This window comes from Molossus molossus, unplaced genomic scaffold (assembly GCF_014108415.1).
Source record: "Molossus molossus isolate mMolMol1 unplaced genomic scaffold, mMolMol1.p scaffold_m16_p_5, whole genome shotgun sequence".
Classification (NCBI taxonomy): Eukaryota; Metazoa; Chordata; class Mammalia; order Chiroptera; family Molossidae; genus Molossus; species Molossus molossus.
In genome coordinates, this window is record NW_023425388.1 from 107,451,230 (window position 1) to 107,475,583 (window position 24,354).

The 24,354-nt window shown below is 34.9% G+C and overlaps 1 protein-coding gene across 5 annotated transcripts in view; it reads right to left on the reverse strand.

Annotated features, from left to right (window-relative positions):
- ATR (ATR serine/threonine kinase) overlaps nt 1-24,354 on the reverse strand; it is a 126,981-nt gene that overhangs the window by 2,980 nt on the left and 99,647 nt on the right. For 2 of the 5 annotated variants that reach the window (XM_036242270.1, XM_036242272.1), the window contains 10 exons: nt 20,024-20,166; nt 17,504-17,601; nt 14,842-15,074; nt 13,553-13,687; nt 11,881-12,081; nt 10,475-10,618; nt 6,497-6,647; nt 3,580-3,736; nt 3,315-3,468; nt 1,676-1,827 (listed from right to left, as the gene is read on the reverse strand). In XM_036242270.1, coding sequence (XP_036098163.1) covers nt 1,676-1,827; nt 3,315-3,468; nt 3,580-3,736; nt 6,497-6,647; nt 10,475-10,618; nt 11,881-12,081; nt 13,553-13,687; nt 14,842-15,074; nt 17,504-17,601; nt 20,024-20,166 — 1,568 coding nt within the window. Of the gene's footprint in view, nt 1-1,675; nt 1,828-3,314; nt 3,469-3,579; nt 3,737-6,496; nt 6,648-10,474; nt 10,619-11,880; nt 12,082-13,552; nt 13,688-14,841; nt 15,075-17,503; nt 17,602-20,023; nt 20,167-24,354 lie in introns of those variants that run through there. The other 3 variants (XM_036242271.1, XM_036242273.1, XM_036242274.1) reach the window with 3 other exon arrangements.

Here is a 24,354-nt window from a genome sequence, read left to right on the forward strand (position 1 = left end):
CCATGATTCTAGATCTATTTTGTTCATTATATTCCACAAATAAGAGAGATCATGTGATACTTATCTTTCTCTGATGTATAATACTCTCTAGGTCCCTCCATGTCTTCTCAAATGATAAGAGATCTTTCTTTCCTACAGCGACATAGTATTCCATTGTGTATATATATATACCACAGCTTTTTTATCCTCTCATCTACTGATGGGCACTTGGACTGTTTCCAGATCTTGGCAATTGTAAATAGTGCTGCTATGAACATAGGGATACATATATTCTTTCTGACTGGTGTTTGGTGTTTCAGGCTTCTTAGAATATATTCCTAGAAGTGGGATCACTGGGTCAAATGGCAGTTCCATTTTTAATTTTTTGAGGAAACACCACATTGTTATCCACGGTGGCTGCTCCAGTCTGCATTCCCATTAGCAATGTACTAGAGTTCCCTTTTCTCCACACCCTCACCAACATTTGTTGTTTGATGATTTGTTGATGGCAGCCATTCTGGCAGGTGTGCCTTTTTACACTCTTGAATTAGGAAGAATTTCAAACATATGACGACAGTCCTCAGAATAGTACAGTTGAACCCTGTGTACCCATTCCTATCTGACCACTAATTACTTATAATCAGGACTGCCCCTGTCCCTGCCTCTGTGTTTTTGTTTTTGTTTTAAAGCAAATCCCAGGATTCAGTTATTTCTTCTACAAATATTTAAGAATGCATTTGTCCAAGATAAGGGCCCTTTAAAACATAGTAATAAAATTTTTCACACCTAGAAAAAGTCAGTAATTTAATATTACTAGATGTCTACTAAATGTTACAACAACAACAACAAAACAATGAACTACCACTTCACACTCACTAGGATGGATAAAATTAAAAAGATACAGAATCAGAAGTGTTGGTAAGGACGTATAGAGACTGGAGCTCTTAGACATTGCTAGTGGGATTGTAAAGTATTACAGCTGCTTTGGAAAACAGTTTGAAAGTTTCTCAAAATGTTAGGCTTAGAGTTAACATATGACCGAGCAATTCCACTTAAAAGTATATCCAAAAGAACTAAAAACATATATCCTGATAAAACTTATACCAAAAGTTTACAGCAACACCATTCACAATAGCCAAAAGGTGGAGACAATCCAAATGTCCATTAACTGATGAACAACATGTGGTATCCATACAATGGAATATTATTTGGCAATAAAAAAAAGAATAAAATAACCCTTAAAAACATGATTCTAAGTGAAAGAAAACAGACACAAAAGTCTTCATGTTGTATGATCCCATTATATATTAAATGTCCAGAACAGGTGAATCCAAAGAGACAGAAAGTAGATTAGTGGCTGCTGGGGCATGGTAGGAGAATAGAGATGGGTAATGATTGCTATTTCTTTTTGGGGTAATAAAAATGTTTTATAACTAGATATCAGTGATTGTTGTTTTATAATTAAGCAGTGATGGTTGCACAATCTTGTGAATATACTAAAAACCACTGAAGTGTACACTTTAAAAGTGAGAATTTTATGATATATAAATTTTATGGTATGTAAATTACATAAAGTTTTATTTTTAAAAATCTATTTCAGTCAATGCAAAGTGGCTTCTATAGAAAGAAAAATACTTAGGAACCAATAATTGCATTCAAACTTACTGTAAATTGTTTACAAAATATAAATGATTACCTCATTAATGGCTCTCTCTGATCTCGCATCAACCTCATTGTAACTTCACAAGCTCTTCGAAAAAGACCTTCTGTTCCCATAGGACCCATTCCATTAACCATATTATGAGTCAGGCGAAATGGAACAATTTCTGGAACTTCAAAGGTTTCTCCCTTAAAACAGTGCATTTTATTAAAAAACAGTAATGTTAAAATTTCAAAATCTCTATGCAAAAAATTTAGAACTTCATATTTAGACTTATTTTAGCAAAGAGCAAACATACCATCAAAATGTTTATATTTGTAACTATGTTAGAGGCCTATATCACAAAAAACCCATATGACTATGACTCTACCTTTGCTTTTTTTTTTTTTATCCTCACCCGAGGACACTTTTCCATTTTTTGTTCAGATAGAGTGGGAGGGAGAGAGAGGAAGAGAGAGAGAGAGAGAAACATCGATGTGAAGGGACACATCGAGTGGCTGCCACCCGCACGACCAACCAGGGCCGGGGACAAACTGCAACCGAAGTACGTGCCCTTAGCGGGAACCGAACCCGGATCTCTCTGTACCGCAGGCCGACACTCCAACCGCTGAGCCAAACCGGCCAGGGCTTTACCTTTGCTTTTAGGGAACTTAAATGCAACCCCTTGGATAAGATCTAGAGGATAGATGGACTCACCTTTTACTGAATTACTATGGTAAATAGCATTATAGAGAAAATGTTACGCAGTCAGTATTTAGTCTTACATTAATTTCCTTAATGTCCTTCTTGAATAATATAAAGTACATACAAATATTGTCATATTTTTCTTAAGACTTTCACTTTAAAACAGGAGGGGAAAGATGCTCACATAAGCCAAACGGGAGGGGAAAGATGCTCACATAAGCCAAGTGTTAGATGCTTACATCCCTCAGACAGGAAATGTAACATGGACTATAATGTAATCCAGTTCTTTTATTTTTTGCCATTCTCTAAGCAGTCCTTCCTAGACTTTCTCATCCCTCCAATCAGTTTCCCTAAATTCCTCTCTTGTATGATTTAACCTATAGTAGTAGTTTATTTCTGATTTGTTCTCAGTTTGGTCTGTTACCTTTATTGGTTTCCTGTGACAGCAGAAGGCAACCCATAGAGAATGATGATGAAGAAAAAAGTGGGTCTACCAGTTGGCTTTCCAGGATTATAACTCCTGAAAATTTGGAGGAGGCCTTAGGGAGAGTCCAACTACCTTAATTTATTCCCAGGCCCCACTCTAAACCTACAGAATATGAATCTCCTGGGACGTTTCCTAGGTATCTGCATTAAAAAAAAAAAATGCTGATGATTTTAATATGCTGACAGGTTTGGAAACCATCACATTAAACTACTGTTTCTCTAAAAGTGAGTCTTAGTAAAATGAACTGCTCTGTCCATTCATATAACTAAGAACTAATTGAATGAGAACTTGAACTTATGTTTTTGGGCTTAAGTTCAGAGCTAGTTTCACTATATTACTCTTCTGCGTTCTCTCCATCCTAAGTTGCTTTACTGAGGGCTATGGAATATGTGACTCAACTGGGACTATAACCGCTACCAATGGGTATGTCTGAGAAGAACCGTTGTTGAAGAAACAAAATTAGGAGAAAACATAAAATTACCTAGAGTAAGTCACATCACATACCTTATTGAAAAGACAGTTGAAATCTACATGTACACATTCACCAGTCAAAGAATCAAAGAGAATGTTTTCACCATGACGGTCTCCAAGGCCCAGGATATAACCAACCATTGACATAACTGCGGTGGAACGGCAGTACGCTGATCTACTACTGTACCTAAAGAAAATAAAATGTCTATCAAATATCCTCATGCATGTTAGGAAACATAAATTTAAAATACTTTAAAAAACCCAACCATAATAATGTATTATAATCTTGTTAACTTACCATGATGTCGGATCAGGGAATGTTCTCAGAAACCACTCATGAAAAACAGGAGGATGCCTGGGCAGGAGAATTTCTCGGAATACTTTGAGTTTTTCAGACAAAGCTGCTGCTTTTGGTAGCATACACTGGCGAAGTTCCTTCCCTGTCATATAAACTCCTGCAAGGCAGAGTGATTTCCATGAATTTTTACAACCTAAATGTTGTTAAAATAGGACAGGAAACCTCTACTTTTATTCAAATTGTTATTCAAAAGCAGGAATGAAAAATGTTCCCAGGATGCGGAGGAGGGTGTCAAAGGGGGAAAAAGGAGAAACATCTGTAACAAAAATTAATTAATAATAAAAAAAGAGAATGGAAAATTTTCAATTATGCATAGGTCAATTTATCTTCTTGCTGATTATAATTAACATAAACTGAAACCAACATTGTGGAATCAAATAATATCAGAAAATAGCACTTAGAATAAATCCAATGTGAATAGTGCCTCTTGTAAAAATTGTAAAATTGTTGCAGCCCTTATTAAAATCAGTATAGATCCACACTGAATCATTACTAAGAAACCTATATGGTGCTCTGGAAAAAGTTACTCTGTGTGAAGGCTAGCCTAGAAAATTCACAGTATACCTGGTTCTTTTTTTGTTTGTTTGTTTGTTTGTTTTGTTTTTTTTTATCCTCGCCCGAGGACATTTTTCCATTTTTTGTTCAGATAGAGCGGGGGAGAGAGAGAGAGAGAAACATCGATGTGAAGGGACACATTGAGTGGCTGCCACCCGCACGACCAACCAGGGCCGGGGACAAACTGCAACCGAAGTACGTGCCCTTAGCGGGAACCGAACCCGGGTCTCTCCAGACCGCAGGCCGACGCTCTAACCGCTGAGCCAAACTGGCCAGGGCGTATACCTGGTTCTTAAACGAATCATGCACAATGCAAATCATCTAGGGAAGCAGAAGAACTTCCCCTTCCAATATATTTGTGAGCCATGTTAGATTATTGGTATGATTCCAGTCTATCAAATGCTTTTTAGGCCCACCTTGGGTTGGTGCTTTTTAAACCTAAGGCACAGCTAAAAGTTTTATGGATAAATTTGCAATTTGAGGTTCTTAGAGTCAAATGTTGCATAATTCAACTATGTGGTCATGGTTAAGGTAGATTGGATCTAGCTATGTGAACTTGGATAAGTTACTTAACCTTTCTGGTACTGTTCATGAAGAAGGAATAATTAGGCTTGTTAATAACAATAAATAAAATAATGTACATAGCATACTTAGCACAATATCCATAATATAGTCATCCATCAATATTACTTAATGTTATGGGTTAAATTGTATCCCGCAAAAAATATGCTAAAGCCCTAACCCTTGGTACCTATAAATATGATCTTATTTGAAAATAGGGTCTTTGTCCATGTAATCATATTAAGATGAAGTCATTAGGGTGGGCCCTTAATATAAAATGACTGGTGTCCTTACAAGAAGAGAAAACATACATAGACTTAGTGAGAATGCTATGATGACTGAGGTAGAGAATGGGGTGATGTATCTATAAATCAAGAAATGTGAAAGGTTGCTGGCAACAACAGAAGAAAAAGGTTTGGAATATATTGTCCCCTCAGGCCTTCAGATTTATCATGGCCCTACTAACACTGTGATTTTGGACCGCTAACCTCCAGAACTGTGAAATAAGTTTCCATTGTTTATTACCAGTTTGTAGTACTGTGTTACAGCATCCCTAGAAAACAAATACACTTATTTTCTAATTCACTCTGATAACTTAATATATTTTTAATGTATTTGCATCATATGCATTTTAAAAACTAGAAATAATTTTACGTAAAAAATTGCATAAATGACAGAGTTCCCATATATTTTTTACCCAGATTTCTTATTCATCTTTTTCATAACAGTAGTATAATGATCTAAATCAAAGAATTAATATGTTATAATGTTATTAATTAACCTTCAGACCTTATCCAAATTTCACCAACTGTCCCTACTACCACCCTTCTTTTGGGTCAGGATCCCATACTGCATTCAGCTGTCATGCCTCCATGTTCTCAAATCTGGTGAATTTCTGTCTCTATCTTTCATTACACTGTCATTTTTAAAGTGTTCTGAGCAATTATATTTTTTATACTATAAAGTTACTATTTTTTTTACTTTGTAATTAATAACCGATCTTGTGGGGATATACTTTGAAACTCTGTAAATAACTTGTTTCCTGTCATACTTTCCCTATTAATTTTAGCATCCATTGAGATTCACTGTCTGCAACAGTTAATACTGTGGTATTTGCTAACTGGTGATTTTCCTATTTCCATCATTTCTTCTACATTTATTCACTGTAGTTCTAGTATAAAGAAGAACTGTTCATACTTCTTTATTTATTCAAGTATTTGTTTACTTTGGTGTGAATTTGTCTGTTTATATTATTCCATGGGTTATAATCTAATACTATCATTATCTATTTTGGTGCTCATATTATCCCAGGCTTGGCCAGTGGGAGGCTCCACTTCTAATCTATTACTTTCAGTTTCATTCTAGCCTTCCCTTTCCTTTTCTTTCTCTGACTAAAAAACTAGCTCCCATTAGCCACAATATATTTACTTATTTTCTAAGGTCTAGTATATACATAAAGTAGTTCCAGAATTGCTAACCAGTAATTCTGTGAAAAACAAATTTTCTGTAAGCTACCTCAATGCTTTTGGGATGAAGATAAAGAAGGAAATAAAACACAACTGAAGGAAGGAAGGAAAACAATACAGTTCTTCTGTATATAGAATCTTATTTGAACAGAAATTTCATCATGGCTAATACCAAAAAAATGTACAATGACATATAATAATAACAATTACACCCATACATCGGCAGCTATTATATGCATATTATATATTTATATTGTAAAAATTAATTTTGGTACCCTTTTCCTTATATAGTTTGGTGAGAATAGGTCTCAAGCCAGCAGTGTTGTTAACCCATTCAATAATCCCACACTCATCATTCAGTGGAATAACTGCATATGTTCGTATATGAAGTTCTCTTCTACGAGATTCTGCATCTTTTCTTAAGCACTATTAAAAGAAAACAACACATAAACTTAGAAATTTCTAAATGTTATGTCAAATATATCTAAAGATTGTTCATTTCATAACAAAAGGTAACAAAAGCTTACCATGTAGTGTAGATGAGTAATTCTACAGAATGACAGGCCAGGAAACTACATGGACAGTATCCCTAATTTCTTTCCACATCATTAAAAATGACTTGGGTAAGTCCTTTTTAATTATTAATCAAATACTATGTTAAAAATAGTATACTTGCATATTTAACAATGACAAATACTTTCATTTTTATTGCCTCTAAAAATATTATTGAAATATTAAGTACTTAGGCAGAAACTGCTGTTTAATTTTAATTGCATAAACAAAAGATTATGAGTTTTATGATATCCCGAACATTTATTTCTTACTCTTGCAATTTAATATTACAGCTTTATTTGAAAAATTCTAGCATAGCCCTGGCCAGTTTGGCTCAGCGGTTAGAGAATTTTTTCCAAAAAATGGAAAAATATCCTCGGGTGAGGATAAAAAAAAAAGAAAAATTCTAGCATAAGCAAGCTTTTCACATGTCATTTAATTATTCCTGAAATATATTAGGTAAGGATAAAGCATATTTTGTTTAACTCTTGAACTATATGAAATAAATCAAGCATACATAACTACAATTGTAACCTTTCCAATTCAAACACAATCACTGACCAAAAACACATTTTAAACTTTGGTTCAGCGGTTAGAGCGTCGGCCTGCGGTCCAGAGAGACCCGGGTTCGGTTCCCGCTAAGGGCATGTACCTTGGTTGCAGTTTGTCCCTAGCCCTGGTTGGTCGTGCAGGTGGCAGCCACTCGATGTGTCCCTTTCACGTCGATGTTTCTCTCTCTCTCTTCCTCTTTCTCCCTCCCACTCTATCTGAACAAAAAATGGAAAAAAATGTCCTTGGGTGAGGATAAAAAAAAATATATATATATATATATTACATACACATACTTTGGGAATAAGTAGGTTACATAAATGTCAACAAAACAGTATGACACATTGCCTGGCCAGTGTGGCTCAGTGGACTGAGCATCGTCCCATGGACTGAAAGGTCCCAGTTCGATTCCTGGTCAGGGCACATGCCTGGGTTTCTCTATCACTTGGATGTATCTATCTCTCTCTCCCTTCCTCGCTCTCTAAAAAATTCAACAAAAAGATATTAAAAAAATATATATGACATGAGAATCACATGTAAAAATCAGTATGTGACCTCCTAGATCAACAGAGTGAACCTCTAGTTTTTCACAATCAAGCTACTTTTTTTGACCATGGCAATGTAGGAGAACAGCTAAGAAATAATCAAGTTATTAACAAAGCTGATTACGATAAATATATAGCCCTGGCTGAGTACTTCAGTTGGTTAGAGTGTTGTCCTGATACACGAAGGATGCAAGCTCACTTCCTGGTCCGAACATAAGCAACCAATGAATGCATAAATAAGTGAAACAATAAATTAATATTTCTCTCTCTCTCTCTCTCTCCCTCTCTCTGTCTCAAACCAGTAATTAAAAAAAAAAAAAAAGATAAATATATAAAGTAAAGCCAGGCCCCTTGATACTCTCAACCAGAAAAACACCCAGGGAGCTTCAGGATGAACATACTCATAATTTAATAATCAGTAAATTAAATTATCAATTTACCAAACAACATTTTAAATAAAAATATTCCTTCCCTTCATATTGCCTTTGAAATGGATTTTTAATATGGTATTAATTTTTAACTTACTGTTTGTTTGTTTTTTGTTAGATCTCACCCAAAAATATTTTTTTCCATTGATTTTCAGAGACAACAGAAGGGAAGGAGGGAGGGGTGGGTAGAGAGAGAGCGAGAAAGAGAAATATATGTAAGAGAGACACATCAATTAGTTGCCTCCCGCACACACCCCCGACCAGCTGGTGGATGGAACCTGCAACCCAGGTACATGCTCTAGACCAGGGACTCAAACCGTTGGTGCTCAGGCCGATGCTCTAACCACTGAACTACATGGACCAGGGCTTAACATACTTTTGATTAAACTAAGCACAAAGCATAACTGTCTTCTTTTAAAAACGACTCATCTGCTGCTATATCTTTTCTATGTTAAAGATCTATAATGTTTTCTATTAATAAAAGAGGTACCAGTGAAATGTGGGAAGGGGATGAAGAGTAGGGAATAAAAGCTTATAGAAAAATAGTAGGTTTCATCCTTCCACAGCATGATTTGTTTTTGCCAACAGAAAAACAGATTCTGTTTTACAATACCTGGCTACAGAATAATTCAAAATAACTAAGACCATATATTTTTAAATAACCCTTTAATGAGATTTCTCATAGTATTTCTGAGATAGAAATCAAGCACATACCAATAACACTGAAAAATATTAATGATCACTTTTAAACAATGTATTGATAAAAACAGAACCTAACATTTTCTTGCTAATACTAGAACATAAAATATAAATGAATCTGATATAAAAGTATAGATAATTTAAACATTAAATAGAAAATATTTTCCCTCATTAATATAACATACTTTTTTCTCAATATAATAAAAGTGTCTTATTTTTTAAAAACTAGGTGAAACCAGTGCTCTTTATGCATTCGCATCTGCCAGGGTGGACATGCACAAAGAAGCACAACTGACAAGGAAGCTCTTAGCCAGGAGGAATGATTCACTGCTAAAATACATCGGAGAGAAAAATGAAGAGTTCTCTCAATTTAACGTAGAATGAAAAGCAAAGAAGAAAAAGAAGTTAGAGGATTAAACCCAAAATTCAGTGGAGCCAGCAGGGGCTGGAGGAGTGGAAAGTGAGAATTAACGTCTATTACTGTTTGGAAAAAGCAGCCCTCAGCAGGTGGAGCCACCAAAAATGCACTTTACACAAAGGGAATTTTGAAGGGTAAGTGGAGATTTAAAAAAAAAAAAAAGGCAAAGTTGCTTTTTGTGCTGTATTTTTTAAGTCACTGACCACAAGAGTTAGTTTAAGAGAGAACTGGAAACTCTTAAGCAAAATTCTCCTGTCCCATGTCTTACTGAAGTACATTAAAAAGGTTTATGTTTGAATGGTATATATTGGAAATTATATCTCTATTGCAATTAATAAAATTGTGTTAGTAGTTAAAAAAAATTAAGTGTAACCTGCAATTCTACTTCTGAGTACATACACAAAAGACTGAAAGCAGAGACTCACAGGAATTTGTACACCTATGTTTACAGCAGCATTATTAACCATAGCCAAAAAGTAGAAGCAACCCAAGTGTCTGCTGATGGGTGACTGGATAAACTAAATGTGGTATCCACATACAATGGTGTATTATTCAGCCTTACAAAAGAAAGAAATTCTGACAGATACTATAACATGGATAGACCTTGAAGACATAATGCTAAGTGAAATAAACCAGTAAAAAAGAAAAATACTGTATGATTCCACAAATGGGAGGCATCTAGAGTAGTAAAATTCATAGAGACCAACAGAAAGTAGAACGTTGGTTACGAGAGCCTGGGGGGTGGGAGAATAAGAGTTGTTATTTAGTGGATACAGTTCCTATTTGGTAAGATGAAGAAAGCTCTGGAGATGGATGGTAGTGATGGTTGCACAACAATGTGAATGTACTTAATGCCATTAAACTGAATTGAACACTTATAAATGGTTAAGATGATAAATTTTATGTATATTTTATCCCAATTTAAAAAATTAATTAAAATGAAATGAAAGGCAGTGCATTTCATTCCCTCTTTTTAATAGTGATCTATTTGCATATTAAAAAGCCCTTATCATATTGACAGTAATTATGGTATTCTGAAATAAAAGCAAACTGTCTCCAAACCTTATTAATCAAGGAATTGAATTCCATTAGTCTACAATCCTTTCTTAGGTCATCTTTTGGCTTACACATCATGATGTAGAACTTTCCATCTGATCCTTTTAAAGATATCTTCTTTGGTTTCTGAAGAGAAGCAAGAATTTCCACCTAGAAAGTGATGAGTTAAATATAAATTAAGGTCAAATTCTTTGTATAAATTTCTATGTGTATTATCAATATTGTGTTACTTAACTTAATAAAAAGGAGAATAATCTATATTATGCAGTAAATGTATTCTTTAAACAGTTTTATCTTAATTATCTACGATCTATGAAAAGAATGGTTGCTGAAGAGTAGACACACATTTTTACCCTTAGGAATGACTATGAAGTAAAGGATTATTTTATCAGCAATGTAAGTATACATCCGAATTAAGGCAGCCCCTTAAAATAGGCACAATGTTTAAAATTTTTGAAATAAAAAAATTTAGGATCTTTCTTCAGAGGCTAAGACTGTTTTTAAATGTCTTTAATTGTAAGAAATGTTTATTAATTCAAAGTAACCTGATTTTTGAAAAAAGTAACTTCTCCAAAATCAAGTCTACCTAATAAGTGAATGAATACACTTAATAATATTAAGTTAAAAACAAAGCATGGCTCTAAGTAATAAGAATGATTGCGCCCTGGCCAGTCTGGCTCAGCGGTTAGAGCGTCGGCCTGCGGTCCGGAGAGACCTGGGTTCGGTTCCCGCTAAGGGCACGTACTTCGGTTGCAGTTTGTCCCCGGCCCTGGTTGGTCGTGCGGGCGGCAGCCACTTGATGTGTCCCTTCACATCGATGTTCCTCTCACTCTCTCCCTTCTTCTCTCTCCCTCCCACTCTATCTGTACAAAAAATGGAAAAATATCCTCGGGTGAGGATAAAAAATAAATTAAAAAAAAAAGAATGATTGCATCATGTGGTTTAATAACTGGCTCTGAAGCAGTTAAACAAATGTTTTGAATCTGAAGTATTAGAATACATTTGTTTTCAAAAGTATTTACTTAGAAATTTTTTAAAAAGTTACATATCATACTTAAAAAACAACAATCAAGCTCTTCCTAGCTGAATTTCACTTCCTTCCAAATACAAACAAAAGACTGCATTTTTTTTCTTTTTGTTCTCTATCTTTAAGACAAAAAAAGAGTACGGAAAAATCAAATTGTGAAAAAAATAAAGACTACACTCATACTAAAAACAAATGTGGGCATATGAAAACACTGATTTTGTTTGATCAGTACAAGAGAGTTTTACTTTTCTGTATTTCCAATCACTTTTTCTTTGCAAATAAAATTCACTTAGTCTCTGAGAAAAATACTTTTAAACTTAATTTGAAATTTTAACTTAACTAAATTTAAAAAACATAGTTACAGTTATATAAATCTGAAGTTTACCGTGTCATCAAAGCTTGCGATATAAGCCCAATGCCCAGGAAATGGATCATGGTTAGCATGGGTGCCCGGAATTGATGGAAGAGTAGGTATCATGACCGATTGTAAAGGAATGAGGATTTCACTAAATGTTGCTTCTTCTACCAGCCTTTTAAGCATTTTAAAATGAGTGCTCATGCTTAATGTGGAACTACTCCCATCCACCTGGGGGAAAAAATTATACATTTTAATTTCTCTGTGTACCTTGTATTACAGAACCCTTAGTGTCACTCAAATAAAATTTCACTTCTACAGTATCTTAATTACAATGGCTCCACAGTCTGTTAGTTTTCGAAGTATTTTTAATACATCATCTCATTTTTAGCTCTCTGTACTCTTTCACCTAATCAATAATAATGCCTACATCATAGGGTCGTTAAATGACTGAAGGAGATAACAGAAGCCTGTAATACATGATCAGACTCACAAAGTTCAAACAGCTCCATAAATCAATTGTTTTCTGTGCCACATCTCATTTGGCAGCAAATTAATACCTAAATTTAGGACTTAGTACAAAGATTAATACGTTTCACTACAGAAATAATTATTTACCTCATTGTGATACTCAATGTAAAGTATATGCACTGTATTCCCTTTAAATATCTGAAAAATTCTGAATTCCTAAATGTAGCTGGCCAAAAAGGTTTCAGATAAAGAATTGGAGACTTATAAAAGTGCCAGTGTTTAATAAATGTTGGCCATTATAATAACACTGTTTTTGACAATGTCAAGTGCATCAGAAATCAAACAGAATTAATGTAGGTAGAAAAATCAATGAAGCTTTCAAGATGTTTATTGCTGAAGGGAAGGTGAGAGAATAGTCTGTATTTTCTCAACTACAAACAGTTAATAATGAATATTTGCAGAGAAATATAACTAGTAACCATATAAAGAGTCTCCCTTTCTCTTCTGATAACTGTCCATACACCCACCTTTGCCTTTCCTACACATTCTTTAGGGGTTTTCCCCCTCCAATTCCTTAGATAGAAGAGTGGGTCACTCCTATAAGTAAGTCCATATTCAACTAACAAACTTACTGAAGAAAAGTAGTTATTACACTAGATAATAACCACCAGCTTCATTTCATACGAGACCATGAGCACTTTAAGACAGAATAACATGTCTAATTCATCTTTGTTTCCCACAGCATAGTGCTTGTTTCCTGGTAGTTAATAAAATGTGTACTGAAAGAATGAAAGCAAATACTCCAATATTCTTTCTTCTCATGTATATAGATTAATGTAATTAAGTTTGAAAGTTTATAGATATGACAGAAAACCACCACAAAGACAACTTTGAGTATTTTACATGGCGTATTTCATATCCTCTACTTAAAATTATTTTCCATAAATATAGATAATTTACTCTCAGAAGAATTTACACTAAGAACTTTTAGAAATTTGGAGTATATTTGAGGGAGGGACATATGTTAGACATTTTAAAAAACAGCTTCATTAGGGTAAACTGCACATATTTAAAGTATACAATTTGATGACTTTTGATATTTGTGTATAGAAATTATGTTATAATTTTAACTTAATTAATCAAATGAAAGAAAACGAGCTAAAATCATATGGAAGTCTTGTATAAAATTATCCAACATTGGTCTATAAAGTAATAAGATTTATGGTAATACCGGTTTATTGCACAATTCTAGAAGCTTATCTGTTAGACGAGTTGCATCTCCAACAAACTTTTCTAAGGATTTTTTCATATGAATAGCTTTATTTAGGATTTCCTTACATCTGTTCACACGCATGGGATAAGAAGACTGTCAGAAAAAAAATTAAATGCAATTTTATATAATATTTTTAAAAGATAACAAAACTTTTAACAAAAATCAACTTTAAAAGCATTCATGATGAGTTTATACCAAAAATCAATTTGGCAATACTATCAATAGTCATAAAAATGCTGCTATCCTATGACCTGATGAATTCCCTTCTTAGGATCTACCCTGAAGAAGAAATGAGAATAAATATAGACATGTCTAAATATACTTCAATGGCAAAAACTGTAAACAACCTTAATGATCAACAACAATTAATATATAGATGGCTAACTACTATAGAATTTTATACAATTATTAAAATTGTGTCTTTAGAGAATATTTAATAACAAAAACAGGATTATGGTAACAATCTTAAGTGAAAAATATGAAATTATATATCTATGTAATACAAATTAGGGCTAAAATATGCATAGAAAATACATGAAAAATACATTAAAATATTAAATTGGAGTAAATTTTTTCTTTTTTGTATCTCTGTATTTTTGAAATTCTCTAAAGTATTTACAAAAACAAACACATTTACTAAATTATAAAGTTCCATTAATAATGCAACAAAATGCTTCTAGTAATAATAGTTCTGATACTTTGGATTAAAACATTTGAAAAAAATAGGTGCTATTTTTGTTTTAACCCTCACCCAAGGATATGCTTTTCATTGATTTTAGAGAGAAAAGGGCGGGAAGAAACACTGATGTGAGAGAGAAACATTGATTGGTTGCCCCCCACAAGCACCAACTGTGGATTGAACTCGCAACCTAGGTATGTGCCCTGGCTGGGAATCGAACCCACAACCTTTTGGTGTCTGGGACAGTACTCCAACTGATTGAGCCACCAGGCTAGTACACACTGCTGTTTGAAACTAAGCACTAAATTTATACCTTATAAAGAAAAGGCATCCTGAATTCTTTGACTTTAAACATAATAGTCAATTAATTTGATATGGTAAATATTTCTAAGTTTGAAAATGAAACATAATGCTGTAATTTCTGTTTCATAAGTATTTAAAATTTATGTTTTACTCCAAATCCAATATAAGAGCAAAACCCTGGAACTTTCATCTACATGTTAGCATTAACTAATCAATGCCATATAAAAAGGGAAAAAAAAACCCACTGTTGTGATTAATATATTACCTTGGATACAGCTGTCATCATCCACATTGCTTGCTGAGGATAGGCCAGAAACACTTTGGCTATAATTTCCATCAAGACAACAAAAACTTCATCATGAGAATGACAAATTCGAGAGATCAATTGTGAAAAAGCAGTTAAAAACTGATATGGGGCTAGCTGACTTGTGTGCTCTGTGATGACTTTGTTTATTTTAGCTAAATCATTCCTCATTTGTACACGATCAGAACGGCCAGCTGGAAAAAAAATCAAAATTAAAAAAATAGAAGTTAAAAAAATAAAACAGTGTATCAGTTCATTCCACAGAAGAAAATTTTTGTTTTAAAAACAGCTTTAAGATACATAGTAATCCCCTCTATCTACAGTTTTGCTTTCCACATTTTCAGTTACCAGCAGTCAACTGCTGTCTGAAAATATTAAATGAAAAAATCCTGAAATAAACAATTCATAAGTTTTAAATTGCATGACATTCTGATTAATGTGATGAAATTTCATTCCATCCCCAGGACATGATTCATCCCTTTGTCCAGCTTCTTCACCTGTACTTGCTGGTCACTTGGTAGCTCTCTCACTTATCAGATCAACTGGTGCAGTATTGCAGTGCATGAGTTCAAGCAACCCTTATTTTACTTGATAACGGCCCCAAGGCACAGGAGTACTGACCCTGGCAATTCATATATGCCAAAGAGAAGCCCTAAAATGCTTCTTTTAAATGAAAAAGTAAAAATTCTCAACAATATGGAAAGAAAAACTATCATATGCTGAGGCTGCTAACACCTACAGTAAGAAGACTCCATGAAGTTTTAAAGAAAAAAAAATAAAGTTGTGCTAGTTTACTATCGCACCTCAAGCTGCAAAAGTTACAGCCACGGTATGTGAGATGTGCTTAGTTAGAAAAGGCATTAAATTTGTGGGTGGAAGACAGGAAGAGAAAACCTGTTCTGATTGATAGCAACATGTTGCACTAGCAAGCAATGAGCCCATAAAAAGACTTTAGCAATGGATACTCTGAAATGAGTGATGCCAAGCCATTTACTGCCAGTAAGGGATGGTTACACTGATTTAGGAATAGACTTGGACTGAAAAATATATAAATTACTGGAGAGGCTATGTCTACCAATGAAGAAGCTGCTGCCATATTTCCAACAGAGTTAAAGAAGTTGATTAGGGTTTGGTACTATCCGTGGTTTCAGGCATCCACTGGTGGTCCTAGAATGTCTCCCCATGGACAAAGAGGAACGACAGTGTATTCTTTTTATGTACAAAACCAGGTCATGTGCCAATTTGTGAAAATATACTTTTCTCTGTCCGAGCAGGAAAAAATATTTAGAGCCATTGAAAAATTTAAGGGGCATTAATTTTCATTATAAACAAACAATAAGCTATAATCCATTGTAACTTTATGGTAAATTATTTGGCTTAAACTAATATTTTTCAGTTTCTGTTAGCTTCATCAAGGAGTGAGCAGATTTTCAGTTGCAGAACCTGAACTGCAACTACTTAAAAAGTCTATGTTTAAGTATTTAAAAAATAAAACCAACAAATAAAACAAAACAGAAACAGATTCATAGATGCAGACAACAAACTTATGATTGCCAGCGGGGAGGGAAGTAGGGGGAAGGGAGAAAAAGATGAAGGAGAATAAGAGGTACAAATTTACAATTATAAAATAAATAAGTCATGGAGATGTAATGTACAGTATACAGAAAATAGTATAAATATTATAATAATTTTGTACAGTGACAGATGGGTACCAGACTAATCATGGTGATCACTTTGTTAGGTATACAAATGCTGAATTACTATGCTGTATAAATGAAATTAATATAATATTATAAATTGTAAATTTACCATATTTTAATTTTAAAAGTCTATGTTTTAGTCTTTACCCCTTTTTTATTTTATTTTTTTTGTTACTCCTCACCCAAGGATCTTTTTTCCATGATTTTTAGAGAGTGGAAGGGAGAGGAGAAAGAGAGGAGAGAAAAAAACAACATCGAAGTGAGAGAGGCACATCAGTTGGATGCCTCCTGCATGCATCCCAACAGGGGATTGACCTGCAACCTAGGTACCTGCCCTTGACTGGGACTTGAACCTGTGACCCTCTGGTATGTGGGCCGATGTTCTAACCACTGAGCAACATTGGCCAGGGCTTTCCCTATTAAAATTTTTTTAAAATTGATTTTCAGAGAGAGAGATACACCGATATGAGAACACAACATTAATCAGCCACTCCTGCACACCCCCCTCACTAGGGATCATGCCTACAACCCAGACACATGCATGGATCAGTGATCCAACTGGCAACCCCTCGGTGCACCAGACAACACCCAACCAACTCAGCTACACTGGCCAAGGCCCTTTTTACCATTTAGTTGCTTGTTCACACTTATATAAAATATATATATATATATACACTAGCAGGAACCGAACCCGGGACTCTCTGGGCCGCAGGCCGATGCTCCAACTGCTGAGCCAAACCGGCCAGGGCTATATAAAATATTTTTAAAATATATTTTTCAATTACAGCTGACTTTTTAAAATTTATAAAATCTTATAAAATTCATTCCTAGTTTTTAAAAAGTTAAACTATCAAGCAAAATCTGACTTCATTCAAAATTATAATTATTCTTGGTTCCTTAAAATCTTACATACAAAATTATACCTTTTTCCCATTCATATGCCTTAGCACCAAAATCAAGCCATAGTGACAACATCCGTGGCATTGACTGATATATGAATTGATTTCCATACTGCAGAGATCTGCAATCATACAGAGAAGATTATTAACATAGTGTTCTTTGTTTCTGTTATATAAATTAAAATTTTAAGATTTAAATTAATACTTGAGTAATATATAGCCTTCTGACAAAAATTATGGTATCATTATTTCTTCCTAGCAGAAGTTCTTTTGACTCCTCTCCTATTTTTTTTCTACTGTATTACTAAGCTTTATATTGCCTGTACTAAAATTAATACAAGTTATGACCTAGTCAAAATCCTGTCAATACTTCTTTCAAATTGTCCATAGTATCTGTGCCTTCAATTGCATTCCATGGCTATAAGCCTAGGTCAGCCCAATCACTCAATTTCTGGAAAACTATAATAACTTAGTCTCCCTAATTCTACATTTCTTTCCTTCAATAAATTCCAGACTAATATTCCTTAAATTCTAGTTTTACCACGCTCTTCCCATTCAAAAACATTAATCAACTACCTATATATTAAGATCATATAAACAACTCTGCCCAGGATTCAAATATTTAGTCTTGTTTCTTTATAACTTTCCAATCTTACTCTTACTACTCACCAGCATATATCTTCCATCAAGTCCAATTTCCTCACAATTCTCTGAATAATCCATTCAAACCCTGTATCTCTGCCAAATCTGCAAAAAGTTAGTAATGTCCTCTCCTTCTTGATCTTAATTATCTTTCGAATCCTATCTTCTTCATGAGACCTACCAGACTTCTTTCTGTACAGCAATGCAGTATAAAAAGGTATACTTTTCAAGTAATGAAGCCAGGGACTTGAGTTTTCATTTCAGGTTTGCCCAACATTCATGACTTCTGGACGCGTCTGGTTCATTTTTGGTATCTTGCTAATATCATTAAGATATTTATACTATTTATTTTGCTACCTGATCACATATTCTATTACACACCATTATTTAAATGTTTTATGTGCTTAAGGTTTCTCTATCTAATTGGATTGGCATTCCCTAATGGCAAATACTGATGCTTAATTAGCAATAATTCAATCATTAAGAAGATTATAAATAAATATCAATAGCTGATTGTACTCCTTAAACATCCAAATGTTTTAGTTTAATCGCTATAGATTAAATATGTTCTGAAGTTGCCTTACTTTCTTAAACTATACTTATGATATTTATAAGTATACTATACCTAACAGTGTTATGCACATCAAAGACTCTAAGTTAAGGACTCTGTTTTAGAAGAAATCTATTAAATTCTATATACCAATACATAATATATATACTTCTAATAAAGAGTAAATGAAAGCTATTATATTTTAGAAAAGAAAAATAACTATTCACTATTTATGCTTCCATTTCAAAACACCTATGTGCCAGAAATTCTGCCTCTATAACAAGCAATTAATAATCATTAATAAATAAAATTAGGTTTGGATTTTATAAAATTTGAATTCCATTTTGGGAAGAAAAGCCCGGCTAGCCTTGCATTGGTCCTACCACCAAAGAACAAATATTGCTTTGATTCCTGAACAAATTAAACTGAGAAGTCAAAATACCTAATAATAGGCAACTTCAAATAGATGTATTGTTTCGAAATAAGTTACCCTTAAATGTAAAACAATGGTAATGAGCAAGATAAAAACAATGAGTGAAATACCATCATTACTTGTTAGGGATTAATAGTTTGTGATAACATAAACATTAGGCATGAGATAATACACTACTTGACTATAATATACTAATATATGAAATTAAGTTATTATTTCACCTGTTATCTAGTTTAAGAGATAAGCCTTTTCTACAAGTCTGATGTCAAACCCATTTTCATATACTACTTCTTACTAAAATGGGCTAGAAGGAAAGATTCCACTGGCAATTAAATACAACCATTAAATACATTAGATTTAGGGTCTTCTGGCTTTCTAGGGAGGGGAACTCAAGGGATGAGGATCTGAAATGGGAAGGACACTTAATTTTCATTGCACATTCTTCACACTATCAATTTTTTTTTTTTTTTTTTATCCTCACCCGAGGACATTTTTCCATTTTTTGTAGAGATAGAGTGGGAGGGAGAGAGAGGAAGAGAGAGAGAGGGAAACATCGATGTGAAAGGGACACATCGAGTGGCTGCCACCCGCACGACCAACCAGGGCCGGGGACAAACTGCAACCGAGGTACATGCCCCTAGCGGGAACCGAACCCGGGTCTCTCCGGACCGCAGGCGGACGCTCTAACCGCTGAGCCAAACTGGCCAGGGCCGCACTATCAAATTTTAAAAAGATATGCATGCCTTATTCCATTGAAATGATTATTTTTAAAAGGGAAGTAAAAATTAACATCATGTGATAGGTTGAATCAGTAGTAAAGCAGAAAACATCCTGAAGATGCTAAGATCTGTGATAACAGTTCAATATCAATAGTTACTCTGACATATTTAATCAGCAAACTCATAGTTATCACACTCACCTTCCAAAATGAAGGACGATATACCGAATGAGATCACCCTGCTTTTCCATTTTATTGTCTGTGACCATGGGCATCAGTTTGTCATAGTACTTAGCAAGGTAGAAATGCCCATCCTCCCACTCTGGCAGGAATAGGGTCACATCCTAAAAAAAAGAGCACAGGATATTCAGCTCAGAAAACCCCACACTATGCTGGGAAGTAAATATGAATAGATGATTAGAGATCTAGAGTATGAGACCCACATTGAGGCAGAGCAAATTCGGACGGACTCTTAGATGTGAATAAGGAATAGCTACTTTCTGACAAATGTTTTCTCAGGATGGCTGGTAGGTTCTGGTGATTGTCCACTGGTAATCATTTCCTGATAATTTGATATTTAGGAAAAGAAAACTCCATTGACACTGCCACTTTATATGATACATCAAAATAATTTCTAGATGGATTACAGTATTTTAAATATGCGTGTATGTGTATATTTTCATTGTTAAAAAAACTCAAAGGAGCCCTGGCTGGCTTGGCTCAGCATTAGAGCATCGGCCCAAGGAAGAAGGGTTGCAGGTTTGATCCCTGGCCCTGGTCAGGGTCATGTGGAGGCAACCAATCGATGTGTCTCTCTCACATTGATTTTTTTTTCCTCTCTCTCTCCCTCCCTCCTTCCCTTCCACTCTATCTAAAAATCAGTTTAAAAAAAATATCCTCAGGTAAGGATTAACAACAAGGAAAAAAATCTCAAAGGGAGGAGAGATAATATCAAATCACAGAAAAGGACAGGAGTTTAAAAGCATAAAACTGTGGTTTCATAAATATTATATATCTTGGGAGATCCAAGATGGCAGCAGATTAGGTAGAAGCTACACTCACCTCCTCTCAGGACCAAACTGGAATTACAACTAAAGTAGAGATAAATCATCCTGAATAACCAACTGAAGACTAGCTGGAGAGAAGCCTTATTACTAAAAACTTACAAAGGGCCACATCGAGAATGGTAGGAGTGGAAGAGGCACAAGAGAGCTGGCCAGGCATTCATGGGCAGCATCTGAAGTTCTAGAAGGATGTATCAGCTGAGAAGGGTTCTTCCTGAGAAGTGTGGCATCTAAACACTAAGCCAGGAATCCCAGCCCAGAGCACCAGGATTGGGAAAAAGAGTGCCCACATAGAATCTGGCTGTGGAAAGCAGCGGGCTTTCTGCCCAAGAGGAAGAGACAGCTAGAAATGCCAGCATTTAAAGGCCAAAGCACAAAATTTCATTTGCAGCCAGTCACCCTGGGTTCTGGTGGGGGAGGACAGAGTGGACTAGAGCTGCATGAGGACAGTCTGTGGTTGGCAGCTCTGGGAGAGAACTGAGAGGTCAGCCACCAGGATCCCTGTGCTGAGTCATTCCCCCACACCACAGAAGCCATCTTTCTCAGTCAGCGCATTTTCTCCACACCCTCGCTAACACTTGTTTGATGATGTGTTGATGGTGGCCATTCTGACAGGTGTGAGGTGATAGCTCATTGTTGTTTTAATTTGCATCTCTCTGATGATTAGTGATGCTGAGCATTTCTTCATATGTCTTTAAGCCATTTGTATATCCTGTTTGGAGAGGTGTCTAGTTCTTCTGCCCATTTTTTAATTGGGTTCTTTGTCTTCCTTTTGTTGAGTTATATGAGCACTCTATATATACATTGGAAATTAACCCCTTAACTGATGTTTCGTTGGCAATTACGGTCTCCCATAGAGTGGGTTGCCTTTCCATTTTGATGATTGTATCTTTTGCTGTACAGAAGCTTTTGAGTTTGATGTAAATGTAGTCCCATGTGTTCATTTTCTCCTTTGTTTCTATTGCCTTAGATGATGTTCAGTGAAAATTCTGTTGCGTATGATGTCTGAAATTTTGTTACTTACATTTTCTTCTAAGATTTTTATGGATTCATAAGTCACATTTAAGTCTATTATCCATTTTGATTTTAGTCTTGTGTATGGTGTAAGTTGATGGTCTAGTTTCATATTTTTACATGTAGCTGTCCAATTTTCCCAACACCATTTATTAAAGAGGCTGTCCTTACTCCACTGTATGCTCTTGCCACCTTTGTCGAATATTAATTGAGCATATTGCCTTGGGTCCATTTCTGGATTTTCAGTTCTGTTCCACTGGTCTATATGCCTGTTCTTGTGCCAGTACCAGGCTGTTATGATTACAGTGGCTTTGTAGTATAACCTGAAATCTGGTAATGTGATCCCTCCAATTTTGTTCTTCTTTTTCAAGATTGCTGTAGCTATTCGAGGTCTTTTTTGGTTCCATATGAACTTTTTGAAGTATTTGTTCTAGTTCTGTGAAGTATGTCGTTGGTATTTTGATGGGGATTGCATTGAATCTATAGATTGCTTTGGGTAGGATGGACATTTTAATGATGTTAATTCTTCCAATCCATGAACAGGGTATGTGCTTCCACTTTTTTATATCTTCCTCTATTTCTTTTTTCAATGACCTGTAGTTTTCTGCGAATAGGTCCTTTATTTCTTTGGTTAAGTTTATTCCTAGGTATCCTAATTTTTTTGCTGCGATGGTAAATGGGATCTTTTTTTAGTTTCTCTTTCTGTGAGTTCATCATTGGTGTTTAAGAATGCTGTTGAATTCTTGACGTTTTGTATCCTGCTACTTTGCCAAATTCATTTATTAGGTCTAGTAAATTTTTGATAGAGTCTTTGGGGTTTTCTACGTATAGTATCATGTCATCTGCGAATAATGACAGTTTCACTTCCTCCTTTCCAGTATGGATCCCTTTTATTTTTTTCTTCTGTCTGATTGCTGTGGCTAAGACTTCCAGTAGTATGTTAAATAAGAGTGGCAAAAATTGACATCCTTGTCTTGTTCCTGTTCTTAAGGGAAATGCTTTTAGTTTTTGCCCATTGAGTATGATGTTGACTGTAGGTCTTTCATATAAGGCCTTTATTATATCGAGATATGATCCTTCTATTCCCAGATTGCTGAGCGTTTTTATCAGAAATGGGTGCTGGATTTTGTCAAATGCTTTTTCAGCATCTATGGATATGATCATATGATTTTTAGCTTTCATTTTGTTTATGTGGTGTATCACATTTATTGATTTGAAAATATTGTGCCAGCCTTGCATCCGCAGGATGAATCCCACTTGGTCATGGTGAATAATTTTTTTCATGTATTGCTGGATTCAATTTACTGGTATTTTGTTCAGGATTTTGGCGTCTATGTTCATCAGGGATATTGGCCTGTAGTTTTCTTTCTTTGTAGTGTCTTTTTCTGGTTTTGGAATTAGAATTATGCTGACCTCATAAAACGAGTTTAGAAGTCTTCCTTCTTAAATTTTTTGAAATAGTTTGAGGAGAATGGGTATTAGTTCTTTGAATGTTTGGAAAAATTCCCCTGTGAAGCCTTCTGGGCCCAGGCTTTTGTTTGCTGGGAGAGTCTTCATTACATCTTCAATTTCTTTTGTTGTAACTGTTCTGTTCAACTTTTCTCTTTTCCTGGTTCAGTTTTGGGAGACTGTGTGTTTCTAGAAATTTGTCCATTTCACTTAGATTGTCGAATTTGTTGCTATATAATTGTTTATACTACTTGTTAACAATCCTTTGTATTTCTGTGGTGTCAGTTATTATTTCTCCTCTTTCATTTCTGATTTTGTGTATTTGGGTTCTCTTTGTTTCTTGGTGAGTCTAGTGAAGGGTCCATCAATCTTGTTTATCTTTTCGAAAAACCAGCTCTTTGTTTCATTGATCCTTTGAATTGTTTTTTTGGTCTCTATGTCATTTATTTCTGCTCTGATCTTTATTATTTCCTTCCTTCTACTTGCTCTGGGGTTTTCTTTTTGTTTGCTTTCTAGTTCTTTCAGTTGTGACGCTATATAGTTTATTAGAAATTTTTCTTACTTCTTGAGGTAGGCCTATAGTGCTATGAATTTTCCTCTCAGAATTGCTTTCGCTGCATTCCATAGATTTTGTGTTGTTGTGCATTCATTTTCATTGGTATCCAGGAAGTTTTTAATTTCTTCCTTGATCTCCATGGTAACCAATTCACTGTTCAGTAACATGCTATTCAGCCTAAATATGTTCAAATGTCTTTGCATGTTCTTGTTCCAATTGATTTCTAGTTTCATGCCATTGTGATCTGAGAAGATGCTTGATATGATTTCAATCTTCTTTTTATCCTCACCCGAGGACATTTTTCCATTTTTTGTTCAGGTAGAGTGGGAGGGAGAGAGAGGAACAGAGAGAGACAGAGAAACATCTAAGTGAAAGGAACACATCGAGTGGCTGCCACCCGCACAACCAACCAGGGCTGGGGACAAACAGCAACCGAAGTACGTGCCCTT